Source organism: Bacillus rossius, assembly GCF_032445375.1.
Source record: "Bacillus rossius redtenbacheri isolate Brsri chromosome 4 unlocalized genomic scaffold, Brsri_v3 Brsri_v3_scf4_2, whole genome shotgun sequence".
NCBI lineage: Eukaryota > Metazoa > Arthropoda > Insecta > Phasmatodea > Bacillidae > Bacillus > Bacillus rossius.
The window spans coordinates 26,463,895-26,479,973 of NW_026962011.1; the positions used below are offsets into that span (position 1 = coordinate 26,463,895).

At 32.0% G+C, this 16,079-nt stretch overlaps 1 protein-coding gene across 6 annotated transcripts; it reads left to right on the forward strand.

Moving 5' to 3' along the window:
* The first annotated feature begins 1,088 nt into the window (after window positions 1–1,088).
* LOC134542366 (uncharacterized) lies at window positions 1,089–15,643 on the forward strand. Of its 6 annotated transcripts, XM_063386540.1 has the most exons (7): window positions 1,089–1,328; window positions 1,858–2,000; window positions 4,173–4,427; window positions 4,506–4,571; window positions 4,647–4,777; window positions 6,017–6,153; window positions 7,605–15,643. In XM_063386540.1, exons 1-7 carry the CDS (start codon window positions 1,105–1,107, stop codon window positions 7,828–7,830), a joined length of 1,182 nt encoding a protein of 393 aa, XP_063242610.1. In that variant the 5' UTR covers window positions 1,089–1,104; the 3' UTR covers window positions 7,831–15,643. The 6 variants fall into 6 exon arrangements, with proteins under 6 accessions (XP_063242610.1, XP_063242607.1, XP_063242609.1 ...); XM_063386537.1 differs by having other exon boundaries at window positions 4,173–4,571; XM_063386539.1 differs by having other exon boundaries at window positions 4,506–4,777.
* Window positions 15,644–16,079: the final 436 nt, after the last annotated feature.

Sequence of the window (16,079 nt, forward strand, 5' to 3'; positions counted from 1 at the left end):
CCTTGATGTTCTTGATCACCATACCTGGGCCTGCCTTGACCGTAACCCCTTTTGCTGAACCATCCTCTTCCTCGTCCTCTTTCAGGGGTTGTATTTTTGCTAGGGCAATTTGAAATGAAATGCCCTAAGCCATTGCAACCAAAACATCGCCTATTGGTACGTTCTCTTGCGCTGAACGAGCATTCACTATCACTTATCACTACGTTTGTATTCTTCATCTTGAGTTCTGCATCCAGAAGTCTACTCTTGACAAACTCTACAGTCAAGTTATCGGTGATGGTTTCCAGCGCTGTTACAGTTGTTTCGTAAGGAGACGGCATGGTCAATAAAAGATGACACACTTTGTCACTCTCGTCCATTTTGCTACCCGTTTCTTCTAGTTCACGTATCAAACGGTCAAACTGTTGAAAATGTTCCTCTAATTCAGTTCCGTCTTTGCACTTTAAACTCAATAACTTTCTTCTCACGTACAGTTTTGATAAAATCGTCTTCCTTTCAAAAATGTTTTTCAAACACTTCATCATTTCATAGGCGGACTTTGCATCTTTAACATACTCGATATGTCGGTCAGTTAGACACTGTACTATAATTGACCGAGCTTTTGCATCCTTCACATGTAATGCCTTTTCATCTTGTGGTGTTAGTTCTTTACACTTTTCCGTTATTTCGTCTTCCAGCACTTCCTTACACTGTTTTTCGTCCAATAAACATTCCACTCTGAATTTCCAATTTGAGAAATTTGTCGCAGATAACTGAGGAAGATTGTTGTGCAATGCAGCCATCTTGTCTTCTTCTGCGGCGACTTACCGTTTCCAAGACATTTGTAGTTTTAAATATATCTCCCTACATGTGCCATAGCGAATTTTTTTTTTTTTTTTTCTCCCACTTTCACGGGCTGGGCCCATAACCTGATAAGATTTATTTCATGCAGAGACACATGGTAATTCAAAATGTTACACTATTGTTACACTACGATTTAATACACATCTTGGTCTTTACATCCACTCATAGATAACTGCCTCCCTCGTCGTCTGTACCAGAAGTACCAACTCAATAGAAAAACATAACATTTCTCAAACAGTTTAACAATTATCTACTATTGTAATGATGGAATTTGTTATCGTTTTGATATTTTGTGTGGTTCTTGTGATTGCTGTAATGGTAATTGGTTCCGGGATGGGGAAAGCTACTTCGTCGCAGCGTCAGATGGACATCATTAACGTCGCTCAGAACTTATATCTTTTAATTAGGAAAGGCGACTTGAAGAAATGTGACGTTACGCAGACGACCGCGTTTCTTCTCAACATCGCAAAGTCAACTGTTCTCAAGTAAGTAGGCTTTTTTCGTTTTCATGCACGTAAAAAAAATATCGACTGTGTCCTAAGTATTGTCGGCCTGTGTTTTAACTCACGAGGTTTTTTGTGTTTTATTTCCAATTTATATTTTTTGGTGTGCGACAACACCGCCATGTGGCGTCTCTGTTGAAAACTTAACCTAAAATCATATTAGGCCTACTCAGGTCCTAACAATAACAATATAGGCACTTTCAAGTATTTTTATGGGTGTGATACACGTTTGTTTATAACGATGTTTATAAACTTTATGATAGGTTTAACTATAACATAAGGGAGTGATTTTATAATTTGCATTTAATTAGTTTTTCATCTGTTTGGGAGATCACAAAATAAATAAAAAACACTTCATTAATTTCGTGGACAAAGTCTGTAATGTTTCCATTTAGTGACCACAAAGCAAATATTTGTGACAAAATGCCATATTTGGAACACTGCCTAACTGCGTATTGTGAACGGGTCCCCGGAAAAGTGTTATATGACAAATGTTTTTTTTTTTGGTTAGGTACTACAAGAAAGACATTGAAGAAGTTTCAACACCAGGAAAAAAGAGGAAAAAAAGGCCACAGGAAGGAAAGTCACTTGACACAGTCGACGATTTCACAGTAAATGCAATCAGGAATGCAATTTACAGGATGTACGCTGAAGGTAAAAATTTGATACTGAAGAGTAGTTTCGATATCACTGGGGTAGGCCCTACTTAATTGTATTCATTTCATATATCCATATGCAGATTGACCGGTTCAGTTTTTTTCCCGATATCATCTGTCCTTTAAAAATACTTAACATTTTTGGGTGGTTTGTTAGGTTTCTTTATTGATGTGGTATTGATATATAGAATATTGTGCAACATATTAAATACGTACACGTCCTTTTAAGGTTAGGTTAAAGATAGAAAGAAAATTGTTACATTCTAAAACTACAAGTAATGTTTATATCGTTATACACAGTATACATATTAAATAACCTCAACTTTTATGATGTATCAGAAGGTTAAATAATGACTATTTCCAGTATCAATAATATCCAGTTGTGCGCTTTAGCAGTAATTGGTTACAAATTAGTGAGTTGTGGTCTAAGCAAGCATGGTTATTAAAAAAAAATTGGGATACTTAATTGGCTAAATTGTACTGTGTGGCAGGGTCCAGTACAATATATATTCTATTGCAAAATAGTGTCATGCCCCGCCTAACTTTTTAGAAAATATAGGGGTATTGTTATTTTATAAACAATAGTCCTACTTCATTGTAATGAAGTATCATATGAAAACACAACTTAGCCAGACAAACTGTGTGTTAGTGTATGAAGTAACAGAAGGTTATAAAACAGTAAAAGTTTAGTATCGCGTATCCGATTCGATACATTGATCCTGATCGCATGATCCTGCAAATATTGATCCTGTGATTGATGATGCTTGCTTTTCTAATTTATTACGTTTAAAAATCCTGTACAAAACCAAAAATAAAAACCTGTGATGTAGTAATGAGTTATGATTTAAAGTTGAATAATAATGAAAATATATATGTCTTATTAAACTTATGATAATTATTTTTGCTATACCACAATATTTGATTATGTTCAGGATCTTTGATCTGAATAAATGAAAAAAAACATGCACCACACGATCAATAGGATGTACAGGTTCATGCATAAAGATCTAGGGATCACATGGGATACACGATACAAAACATTTACCTACAACACAGTGTAGAGCTTGTAACTTATTGATTGCTAAATTGAATGCTGAAATACTAATGGGTAAATATTTACTTGGGCGGTATTTCCGAAAAAAAATGTTAAAAATCCGAAAATACCTTTATTTTATGCTCTTCAACTTCCTCTTTTCATTAAAAGTGGCGGAGATAAGAAATTCCAAATACTTTAGAAGATATCGAATTTTTAAATTTCATCATATGTAGTTGAGCGGTATTTGCGAAAATAAATGTTAAAAATCCGAAAATACCTTTATCATATGCTCTTCAACTTCCTCTTTTCATTAAAAGCGGCGGAGATAAGAAATTCCAAATACTTTAGGAGATATCAAATTTTTTAATTTAATATTTTAAAACTAAAATGGTCGATTAAGTCAGGTCAGTTACATTATAAATACTTTCAAACTAAGGTGATATTAAAAATAATGTGAATTAATTTTAATTATTCTATAGTTTTAAATTATTTATAATGTAACTGACCTTACCTAACAAACCCGTAACAAAGGATGTACAGTAACAACTCACGTAAATTTTTTTGTTACTTATTACTTGGGCAACAATATCAAAATAACAAATAAGACTTTAAAATTAGAAACGTTAAAAACTCACCTAAGTTGGAGGCGGTAATTAAACACCGTTTTAAACAATAATTGAACTAAATAATCACGTATTAGTTCATTTGAATTCTGGCCTATCACGAACAAAAACGTGACATCATTATCCAATAAAAAAAATAGATACTCGTACGTAAACAAGAAACAATGGTGCACGCACGCCACAGGAATGCGCTGGTTTTGTGCTGAAATTTAAAAATTCGATATCTCCTAAAGTATTTGGAATTTCTAATCTCCGCCGATTTTAATGAAAAGAGGAAGTTGAAGAGCATAAAATAAAGGTATTTTCGGATTTTTAACTTTTGTTTTCGGAAATACCGCCCAAGTAAATATTTACCATTAATTTAAAAGTATTTTTGAAATGTAAGTTTATTAAAACTATTTAATAAATGTAAATTGTGCACTTAAATTATCTTCTACGGGGTTGTGGTTTCGCTTAGTTTTGTGTACCTCTGTTATTTCATGTATTGTTAATGTATGCAATAAATTTACAGGTTTGAATGTTACAGTCGACACCATTTTGAAAGAAATCAGGGAAAGACAAATAGATTATTATGGTGGAAGATCAAGTCTTCATAAATTGTTAAAGAAGATGGGATTTTCATGGAAAACTGTTGATGGACGAAAAGCTTTGATAGAGAATGAAAACATAGTATTGCAGCGAATAGATTTCTTGAGAAAGTATAAAGAAGAAAAAGAAAGAGGTGCCAATTTCATATTTGTTGATGAAACATGGATTTTCCAGAGAGGCAAGGCATTAATTTATTTGAAAATTTGTTCTGTGGTCCAATACAAAGTATTTCATTTCCATTTCATATATTTTTCAGGAACTGTATCAAAGTCATGGCAGGACAAGAGTCTACAATCTGCGAAGAGACGTACTGTTGGAGATGGTAAAAGGTTTATTGTTGTTAATGCTGGAGGGCGCACTGGCTTTGTGCCAGGAGCAGGATTACTTTTTGTTTCAGGTCAGAAGACTGCAGACTACCATGGCGAGATGAATGGGGAAACTTTCTTGATGTGGTTTGAAGACATGTTGGTGCATCTTGAGGAACCCAGTGTCATCATAATGGACAATGCTTCATATCACAGCACCCAGGTATGTGCAATGGTAAAGCAGTGTCTTTTTATTGCTCAAATTGTAATGTGAAAAATTTACATGTGTTTATTATTGTGTATAAGTACGAATATTCGAGACTAATACATTTTGCCAGCAATAATTGTTATCTTAATAGTATGCCTACACTACATTTTTATAAACTATAATGTTTGAGCTGAAATTGATTACACACACACACACACACACACAGATATATATATATATATATATATATATATATATATATATATATATATATATATATATATATATAATGTAATTGAATTACATTGTAGTGCAAACTAATTTAGTAGAGGGTTTGAAATACCAAATAAAATTTTTTTATTGCAAACAGCATTTGAAAATGACATAATTACTTGTTTGGTAAAAGGACCCACTTTATGAATGCTCTGTTGCCCTACTTAATAAATTAAAATAATATTTTCAAAAAAATTTCTAGTCACTAAACTAACATGCTTTGTTAAATTTAGAAATTCATTACGACAATATGCCAAAACACATGTTTGCTTTGCATAAGTACAGTAGAACCCTGTTATAATTTGTTTTTAAGGGGCTACAAGAAAAAAAAACATAAGCAGGAAATTCAATTTAGTACTTTTTAGTGTGGATTTATTGCCAATGGACTCAACAAGCTGCATAAAGATATATTTGATGCTCCAATTTGCTTGTAGCAAGCTAAAAACAATTTTTCTTTAACATCATGGTGCTTCCAGCTTCTATCTGCTTTGTCTTTACTTACACATTGTCTCATTGCTGTAAAATTGTCATATTTCTGTATAATTGTCATAATTCACGACAGTGTTTACAGTGGAAATGCTTAAGTCCAGTTCTTTTGCCACTTGAACATGTGATTTAAGTGAATACATTTGAAAACACACAGAATGGCTTAAAATTTATGAATTTATTTGTTTTCCAAGGGTGTCAACAGGCAGTTAACTGCTAACATACACATATACATAGACAGTATAGACAAAGGCTTTTAATTTTTTTCGTCTTCTAAAATTTTATGAAGTGAACATTACAAGCACGAAACGCATAATTTGTGAAACATTATATCCAGGAATTAAATACATTGTCCTTATAGGGAAAATATTGGACTTGAAAAATAATACATTATAGGCAGGAAAACTTTATAAGCAGTAAAATTGTAACAGGGTTCTACTGTCATGAATTCTTATCAGCTACTTGAGTATTTAGTTAAATGTTGGCACAACGTAGGTTGAGAAAACACCTACAACGAACTGGACCAAGGCTGCACTGATCGCGTGGCTGGAGAAGAATGGGATAAAACATGAAAATAATTTGTTGAAAGTGGAGCTGCTGAGAATAGCTAAACAAAACAAGCCCCGAATACGGTATATTATTTCGTTTTTTTTACAGCATTTCTTTAAAAGTGAGATAGTTGCAAAAAATTACGTATACACCTTGTTCTAACACACTTTTCAGATATGAGGTAGACGAGTTGGCTCGTAACTATGGCCACGAAATTCTACGACTCCCACCCTATCACTGCCACTATAATGCAATCGAACTAGTTTGGGCTCAATGTAAACACCATTACAATAGTAACATGGGGCGGGCCAAGAGATTTGACAATGATGCAGTTGCAGCCATCTGGAAAGAGGCTCTTGATGCTTCCACACCAGAGAGGTATTTTCATGTTGCATGACCAATGGGGTATTCCTTTTGAAGTAGAAATTGTTTTATTTTCCTGTAGAACATTCCTCAAGCTTCAGCAAAACCCTTACCATACATTTTTACATAATACGTAAGTATTGTTGCCTAGCAGCCTGGTCCTACCATTCCTTTTGATAACTTTGTGTGCTAGTGTGTGTATAGTGTGATTATCATTTTGTGTATATTCATATACCAGTAATACAGCTTTAAAACAATTGGTAAAAATAAGTGGTTTGAATTTGTGTAGTTGTCGTTTTGAAAATGTGTTGCATGTATGTGTTTGTGTTCGTGTTTGTGTTTGTGTTTGTAATTTTATTCCCATGTGATTCATACATATCTGTGTAGTTTCTAGATCTAACAGTGGTGACTTATTTGCAAGGTTTTTTTTTTTTTGTAATTGCAGTCCATTTGCAATTGTTTCATTTCCATAAATAGTTTTGTATTTATTAGTAATTGTGATATTACTTTCTGTTATGCTTAATCTTGTGTCAATGACTTTAAAGTTATGGTGGGTTCAGTGCTGTAGGCAGATTTAAATATTCAGATAAAATTTCAACGTAGAGAATTTTGAATATTTTCATCTAGCGAACTTGAATAGGTATTTACACATGTAGTTCTTGCACATTAGTATTTTCAAAAGTTATGTTATTATAGTGAAATACATATACAGTAAATCATCAAAACTATTCAAAAAATTAAATTTTCGCTATATCTCACTGTTTTTGTCTGGGACAAATTTTAACCAAAAACAAACACAAAACTTATGAAATAAATATTTTATCATATGCATTCTAAGCCTTTATTGATAACATATATAATATTTACAGCTTTATTATATCTTGAATAAACCACTATAATTTTTTTTTTTTCAGATAACATAAAACAAAACATGTTACTTCAAGTATTAAATAATAGCTTTGATAGTTGAGGAAAACACATTAAACGAGTTTTGTTGTGTTTAAAAATACTTTCTTGTGGAGTGAGTTCAAAATTGTATGTAATAAAGAGCATGCCATGCATTGTTTACTATGCCGTTTTGACAGAAACAAACATATTTTGTTATAGAGTGGTTTTTGCTATAAACAGGTCATTTATATAGAGGTTTTACTGTATACATTAATTTTTTTAGATGGGCGAGGTGTGTGGATCACGTGGAGAAGCTAATTCAAGCAGACTGGGAGAGAGAAGTCCACATAGACAGCGGCACCATTCCTCCACTCATCATCCACCTCGGCGAGGATAGTTCAAGTGAAGACAGTGACAGCGAAGAATTTGAGGTTACGACACAGCAAGTAGATGGAGACAGTGAAGTACTGGCAGCTCCTCTTGATGATTTACCCGGGTGTTCTTATTGAGGTCTGTATGTAATAAACACCTGGGCAACTGTAAGTATTGGGGTTTGAAACATTTTTTTTTTCTTTTATGCATTCCCATGAAGTATGTTGATTACTGGAACTTTATGTATTAACTTTATATTACACGTATTATGAAATGAATATTAAATTTCATTTCTGGATTCGTATAGGTGTATGTGAAACATTTTATTTTGTTGTGTGTCTTCATTTTTCAGTGAACTTACTTGGAAAACAAAAAGCCAGTCCCCATCCAGGGCCACAAATAAATAATGCATATAAGTGGTATAGAAATTACTGTCAATTCTTCACCACAATTTTACTGTTCATAAAATTATGATTTTGTCTAATAAGTATACTCAGGAAAATGTATATAACCATATTTTTATTTGTGGCCTTAACCGGCAAAATGGTAGGGGTTTATTAAATAAAAGAAGAAAATTCATTTTTAAATGTTTTCATCTGAATTTGTTAATTTTATTAAACCTTCAATCCTTAGTCTTTTCCAGATTGCTTAGATGGACAGCCATATGTATAATTTACAATACTTTTTTTTTCAGATGCAGAAAACTGTGTTGAACTGTACTAAATGATGATATTTATTGCTTACATAAATGTTGTAAATTTATATATTCTCCTAAAAATTTACTTTAAATTATATGTTATTTCTTTAGCTAACAAACTTATTTTTTAATATTTTTACCATTGGGTATCATAAATAATGTTATGAACATATGCATGTATACTTAGATCATATTCAAATTACTTTTATATATATATATATATATACATACATACACACATTGTTTTGACAGCTGGTGATTGTAAACAAACCATTTGACATTTGTCACATGGCAATGTTTTTGTTTACATACGGCGGAAGGATACATAGTGACATTAAAGTAGATCCGGTGAAAAGCAGGGCTTCAGAAAAGTAGGAGGTTACCGTGGATGGACTATAGTTAAATATGTAAGTGGTAATGTCCGAAAAAATGATAGATTTATACTTTAAAATACATTGTTTTATACGGAAAAAATACATACACAAAGCTCTTGGATTCTAATAGGGGACCAAAAACATCATGCGACTGTACGCGATAGGTTTTTTAATCCAAATTTTGACGCCCTTAAATATCTGTGCGACGATTATGCGCATGCAATGATTATGCGATAAAATATAAATATGAGATTACGTTGTGGAGTGTTTGAAAAATAATGGTTTTGTGATTTTATGCTTCTAGCACATGTCAAATATCCATTGAGTAATAAAAATGCTCTTAGAGTCTTGTCCTGTTGAACATTATGAACTCTACTGTCAAGTTGAGTTTTAACCACACGCTCAACTCGGCTCAAGTTTTTGAGTTTCGGCCATCCCTAGTTATAAGAATGTTACTTTTCCATTGCCAGTTGAACTGTACATTTGTTAGTCATAGTACTTAGTTAAGAATTGTCTGTAAAACAATTACTGTCAAAAAGTGTTTATCATGGGAAAATACATTTACTGATTATTTTAAACCCCTACATACAATCTAGAATTAATGGTTGGTAGGGACATTTATGAAGCCGAACCAATATATTTTAAAAGTCATAAAAACAATTAATTAGGTAGCTTTCTTTGTAGATACTTTTTTTTTTCTCCTCTAAATCAGGCAGTAAATTAATTGCAGCTTTTTTATTTATGCTCGCAGCTTTACTATTAATTCTCCAAAATCGTTGCATTATTATAATAATAAAAATTATTACGTAAATAATTGGATTTGAATAAGTTTGTAATTATCGTCTTAAAAGCCCATTTGTTGCTTCAGTTTAATTCAGTGATTTTCCATGTTGCTAAGATTATTGTCGTAGTTTTATTTTGAAGACAATCAGTGAATGTGTTTAAAACATTTTTAAACATTTCTTCTTATGTAAAGAGGGAAAACTTAAGCAAAAGTAGACATGAACATTTCTAAACCATGCCCAGTGTAATATGTTTTCGTCCAAAACAAAAAGTTGCTAGTAAACTTTTAGAACTGTTCTCCAGTTGATAAATCTATTGGTATTAGAAATAACAAAATTATAAAGTAGCTTGGCTTCTGGGTTGTAGCCGTGTCCTTGGTGAATAATTCACTGACGTTTCGGTCGACATTGCAGTAGCCATCATCAGGGAGCAGTTACCTTCTGAAAGCCTGAGAACATTATTAACAAAATTATAGTTTCTTCATATCTCACATAACTCAATGTTTAAAAAAGGAATCCAAAAAAACTACCAATGTGTTACAATATGCTGTGTTTAATAACATGCAATTGCACCAAAGATAAGAAAATAAAACCGCTCAGCAATGCAGAAACCAATAATAACTCCCTGTAGATTCTTTCACCTTTTCTGGCACTCAGGTCTGTGCAGAGTAATAATTAAAAAACAAATAAATAACATCTAATACGGTATGTATAGTATTTAGTGTGTTTCATGTATTGAGCTGTTATTTTAGGTGTGAACTTACTTTTTTTTTTATCCATGCTGTGCTCATTTGAAATCTATGTCACATCAACATAATTTTCTTTTATACATTACTAACAAAATTAAATGCCAATTTTTAGTTTACAAATCTGTACATACAAAGTACCTTTTGAAATGATAACTGGCATATTAGTGGAAAATTGATTCATGTCACAAGACTGTGAATTATCAGGAAATTCACATCTCGGATAAATCATCTTTTAAAGAAATGTTATACTAACTTACCATCATTTTGCTAGTGATAGAATTGAAATGGTACTTATGAAACTACTTTGCAGGGGCACTTTTCCTTTGTTCTCACAGAAGCAGGCTCATCACAGCTGGAGGACCACACGTTTACTTGTGATCAAGTGAATCATATTTACAGGATTATCCACCCACGAATCGCTACACCAGTCTCACATCTCGCAGCCAGAATTGTGCGCACGGCACACCCTTTGTCTTTCACAACATGGCAACCCTTTCACACCATGTTCTGCCAGTGACTTAACTCATGAAACAAACAAAAACTGACAAGTTAACAATGTTATCTAGTAACGGTGTTTTTCAACGGTCGGTGCCAAAAACAACTCATAACTTTACTTCAATCATATACCATTTTCAACATAGTTCATATTGTTTATTCACAAATATAAAATATGTGAAACTTATTATTAGTAATCATTTTCTAAATTTCCTATACTGTACCATTCTCAAAGAATCTTTCTATGCTTATACTGACATGAGTGAACTTTCCACCAGAAGCTTGTGGAATGGCTGACAGATGATTTCCAGTACCTTCAGTACCAAAGTCATGCATACACTATACACTTGAAATGTTTCTGGTTGCTTTGAAAAGATTTAGAAGCAAAATGGAGGCCTAATTTATTTCACTGTCCGTGGAATAAAATGGTTTAGTCACATTGACCTTTATAAATGTAGCACTCTTCGTAGTCTTAATTTTTAGTACTTGTGTGGACTTGGTTTATTATGTGGCAGCAGTTGCCTATGTTTCTGATGTTGGTTTTAAGAAGTTTTAAATAGCTATAAGTAAGCTATGTCAATTCATTTTTTTTTATCAAAGTGCCAAAATACGATGTTACCTTTGCAGATAGGTATACTGATATTTTCAAGATACAGAAGAACTATACTATTTTATAAAATTAAAGTTACATAAGTAACTAAAATGTAACCTCTGTGCGTATTATATAACTCGGATCGAGTGAAGGACTTACTTCACCAGCTAAAGAAACTTGGAAGCTCTGATTTCATGAACAGAAAAATGCTACTTTCTTATTTTTAATATCAGTTTAGCATTAATTTTCTATTTATGTTCTAGTCAAAAGGGGCGGATATGTTTTGTTAATGAAAAATTAAAAAGGTCCAACTTTAGAATGTTAGCAAAAAACGGAGCAAGTCTTGTATATAATATAGTGATTCATTTTTAAAAAGGAAACAAGCAGAGACACAGAAAATGCAGACACATACCCAGTAGCGGCCGGTGATGTTAAATTATGGGTGTTCACACACTCATACATACACACATGCTAACACATATGCACTCATAAAGAAAATAAAAAAGACCTCCTACCTTACTGCGTACTAGAAGCCTGTTTTGGTGTCAGATTATCTATGTTGGTGCGGCACCGTAGCAGTTACTGCTTATCTTGGAGTCGTGAAAGATATATTTCGTTTATTACACAAACTCATGTCTGTAATTGTAGCCCGAATCAACACAACGAAGCTTATTGAGCAGACTAGTTGTTTTTTAAGAAATTTTAAATTGTAATTCAAAATGGTAGATCGCTGATCAAGCCTCACATAAATAATAATAAATTATGTTTGATGTTCTTGATTTTTCAAATTTGTGGCTGGGCTTAAGCTTATCAAAGTGTTGTGCCTGAAAGCAATGTGAAGCTAAAAAATATGATTCTGGTTTTCAGCTGAGCAAACATGTTGATGAATTTATGATTAAAATCATGCATGCTATTTATTAGTCTTTTTTCTATTGACAACATTGCTAAAGGAGTAAATCTTTCTTCTGACATAGTGTTCCTAAATTTTTAATTGTTAACTTTTCCTTGTAGTAAGTTTTCTGTTCGCTAAAATTGTTTGTACGGAATTCATTATGGCGATTTTTAAAAATTGTACATGTTTGCTATACGCGCTAAATAACGCAGTCACATTTTCACAGTTAAAGTCTTACAACAAAGGGAAACTTAATAAAAACGGTACCTCAGAAAAATGTTGTCCTGCGTAAGGCACAGAAAAATATTTTACAAATGCACAGTCACACTAATTATTTAAAGATATTTACGCTCGCATTGAACCACACACAACTATTTTTTTCTACTGGACTTAAAAACTGAAAACGAAAAGTTTGTTTGGTTAGGGGTGATAGTATTGGAGTGGACAATCCTGGCATCTACCGGGCTGATTCATAAGTTATGGCTTACTTCTCTGATCAGTGCTGCTGTGCGTGCTGAAATTTGGAACTACATCAATGAAACGCCAGGACAATCACGAGCACACCAGAGCCGTGCACTCGTCCAGTGTTAAATGTCCCGTAGGAGGTGACGTAATTCCTTCGTGCGCATGCGCAAAAGGACCGAGGCAGGCATGCAGGCAGCGCGTTTCGTGCACAGATCCATTGTGAACACTACAGCGTTGCCGTATCGCAGCAATCGAAAAAATAAAAACAGACATCCGTGACAGATGCAAACAAAGCGACGAGTGTTACTCTGGTAGCTGCCACTGGTAAAAGTAGATAAAAAGGAACTTTTAACTCTACAAAATAAATAAATGTTCTGTAGAAAACTGGGTGTGCACGTGCACTTGTGCTCTTTAATACCAGCCGCTACTGCACATACCCCCGGCTTACTTGTGTGAAGACCGTGACAATTTGTCTCTCCTTTAGAGATCTTTGCAAATAAATATGGTACTAATGTTCCCAAAAAAGTTTATTGAAAAAAATTAGAAAAGTGAGCAGTTGAGTACTATTATGTTGTAGCAGCCTATATTTTTTTCTTTTAGCTTGTATTCATCAAAAATTATGGTTTCAAGTATCTACATAAGTTCCGTAACTACTAAATATCTGCAAAATCACATTATGTTGATCCAGTTTGGCACAGCTCTAGTTAAATAAGAACTTTGTAATAAAAATCAGTTTAGTGCAGAAAATTTGTACAAACAGTCTTGAAAGTCAGTAATTACATATTTTTAAATCTTTTCTGCTCGGTCCTTGTCTTGCCAGGTTATCAAGTATTTTTGTATAGTTTTTGGAAGCATGTCTGTAAATATGTGTCAGATTCCATCGTAAATCAAGAATTAATATTTGTATTGTGTGTTAAATGAGTTATGACTTGTTGTTTTTATGGTTGTGGTTGTTGTTATTTGTGGCTGTCGTTTTAATCAGTAGTAATAACAAAAAAATATTTCAGGGTTTGATGCACAATGAAATAGTTTTTTATTGTTTAAATAGTGAAAATCATTCATTTTTATACTTTGTATTTATGGTTGATATTTTTATGTATTTCTTTACCCAATTTTTATTTTTTAACCATTTAAATTTTCATGTAAATATTTTTTGGTTTTACATAACATGTTACAACAGACTTAAACCTTGTGCAGCAGCTTGTTTAATAATAGTGTAAGTGTTAGTAATCTCTTGTGATAGAATGACTGTATTTTTACTAACATAACCATCCATTTTTCATGTTATAAGTAGTATTTCTTAAATGATTGTGAAAAATGTTTTATACTCTCTTTGAAAAACCAAAGTTCACTGGGCCAATGTTAGTATTCATCCATACTAGTGTCACCTTTAATGTGCTAAAGGTATGGAATAGTTTTTATCATAGTTAAAGTTTTATTATTATTACCAAAGTGTTTTTTTTTGGGCGTAGCTTTCAAATATTGTAAAATTAGTGTAGTTTAACACTCTTCAAATAATTTTGTTACAGTTCTGATTTCTATAATAAAATTGTTCTAATATCCTAATTCTACGATGTTAGTGTAAGAAGCTTAATTCTTATAAATTTATATTTTCACTGAAAGTTTAAACTTTGACTAGCATAGATACTTCTAATAGATAAGTTTTTCACACACAATAACCATATTCTTTACGAATTTAAGTGATGCACTAGCGGTCTGCAAGTATTCACTAAATATTCTATATTCATTGATAATTCCATATTAAACTCAACATTTCAAAGAGAAAATTTTTATTTTTAAATCTTTTGTTATATATAGATACAACTGGGACTCATTCACAAAAAATTTAAATGAAATGAGTTTAACATGTATGAAGCCAAGAAGATTTATTGAGAAATTGGTATTGGTTTTTTTGGAACATAAAACTTCCATTTTATATATAAATAATATCTATAGTAAAAATTATTAAAAAAAAACACTATTTTATGTATATGATCAGTTTAATCAACATATAAATTTTCAAAGCTTAAAATTTTCTTATTTGAAGAAAATGCTTTGTCAGGCTTTAGAAGTTATACTTCTTTAGGTACATTGAGGTTGTAATTTTAGCAAGCAAAGGAAATTTGATTAAGTGAATGCACACCATGGACAAACTTTGCTTTGAGCATGATCCATAATTCCAAGCATCCACGTGGTTAGGAGCCTAATATAATTGTAGAGGTTAAATTTTCTCTGAAGGGTTTCTTTGTATTGCCGTAACTTTTAACTGAACTTCACGTTAAATTGTGTCTAATTCAGTGTATAAATAATTCTTTAAAAATAAATTACTTATCTAATATCAACTGGTAGTATTTTAGCTCTGATTGTTATTTCCACACTACCTAATTAAAACAGGGTATTATCATAAATGCTGTTTGACATTCTTTGCAGTGTTCAATTTTATTATATATTGTAGCATTTAATATAGTTAACATTGTGATAAGGGTTGTCTACAATATGGTATTTTATTTTTGGTTTTGTAATAGTTGCTACTGTATTTTTTAGTTTTATTTATGGGGCTAATTGGTTTATGGTCTTATGTTAGCTTTAATTTTTGTACATTTAAATATGATGAAATGACTGTTTATGCATTTAAGAATAGTATTTGAGTTGTAACATTTTTTTGTAGAAATAGAACAAAATAATATATTTTTGAAACGTTTTGTTATGTCTTCAAAGTAATTATCGTGTAAAATATTTTTTTAAATTATTTCACTGGTTTCAGAATGTGCATAATTTAATAGTTTAACATCTGTGAGTTGTTTGGTTTTCAGAAGTTCTGTGAATTGTCACAAGTATAAAAGCATTTGTCAAAAATGTATCCTAATATTAAGGAATAAAGAAGTGAGTAATCAGTGAAGTTTACTTTATGTAGTTTAACTTACACTGTTAAGTAGTTAGAAATCATTGTTTTAAATAAAATAACATTTTATTTTAACAAAAAATTGTATAACAAAGGTAGAAAAAAAACACAATAAAACACACCAACACTTCATTTTCCAACCTCTCACATGTCTCAGTCCAGAGCATCTACAGGTCACGAAAGTCACAGAAAAGTTCTGAAACAATTATGTAGTAACTGTGCTGGAAGCCACAAAAATAATTTCCACTAACCTTTTTTAATTTCTTTTTTTTTTTTTGATGCCTCACTTCAGTTTATATAAAAATTTAGTATAAATAGTTGGAGACAGTCTACTTAAATCATATGGAAATCAAACCTGGGAAGGTTTTAACTTTCGAACATAAAATTGAGCATGCTCTTGCGAATAGTATATCTATGTTGTATGATGTTTAATTTTTC

What these genes read in the sequence shown, in the direction of transcription:
- LOC134542366 (XM_063386536.1), top strand. Translation starts at nt 1,105, where the DNA reads ATGATGGAATTTGTTATCGTTTTGATATTTTGTGTGGTTCTTGTGATT. An exon ending in GCAAAGTCAACTGTTCTCAA is followed by an intron (nt 1,329 to 1,857) that starts GTAAGTAGGCTT and finishes TTTTTTGGTTAG; the next exon opens with GTACTACAAGAAAGACATTG. An exon ending in CTTCATATCACAGCACCCAG is followed by an intron (nt 4,778 to 6,016) that starts GTATGTGCAATG and finishes GGCACAACGTAG; the next exon opens with GTTGAGAAAACACCTACAAC.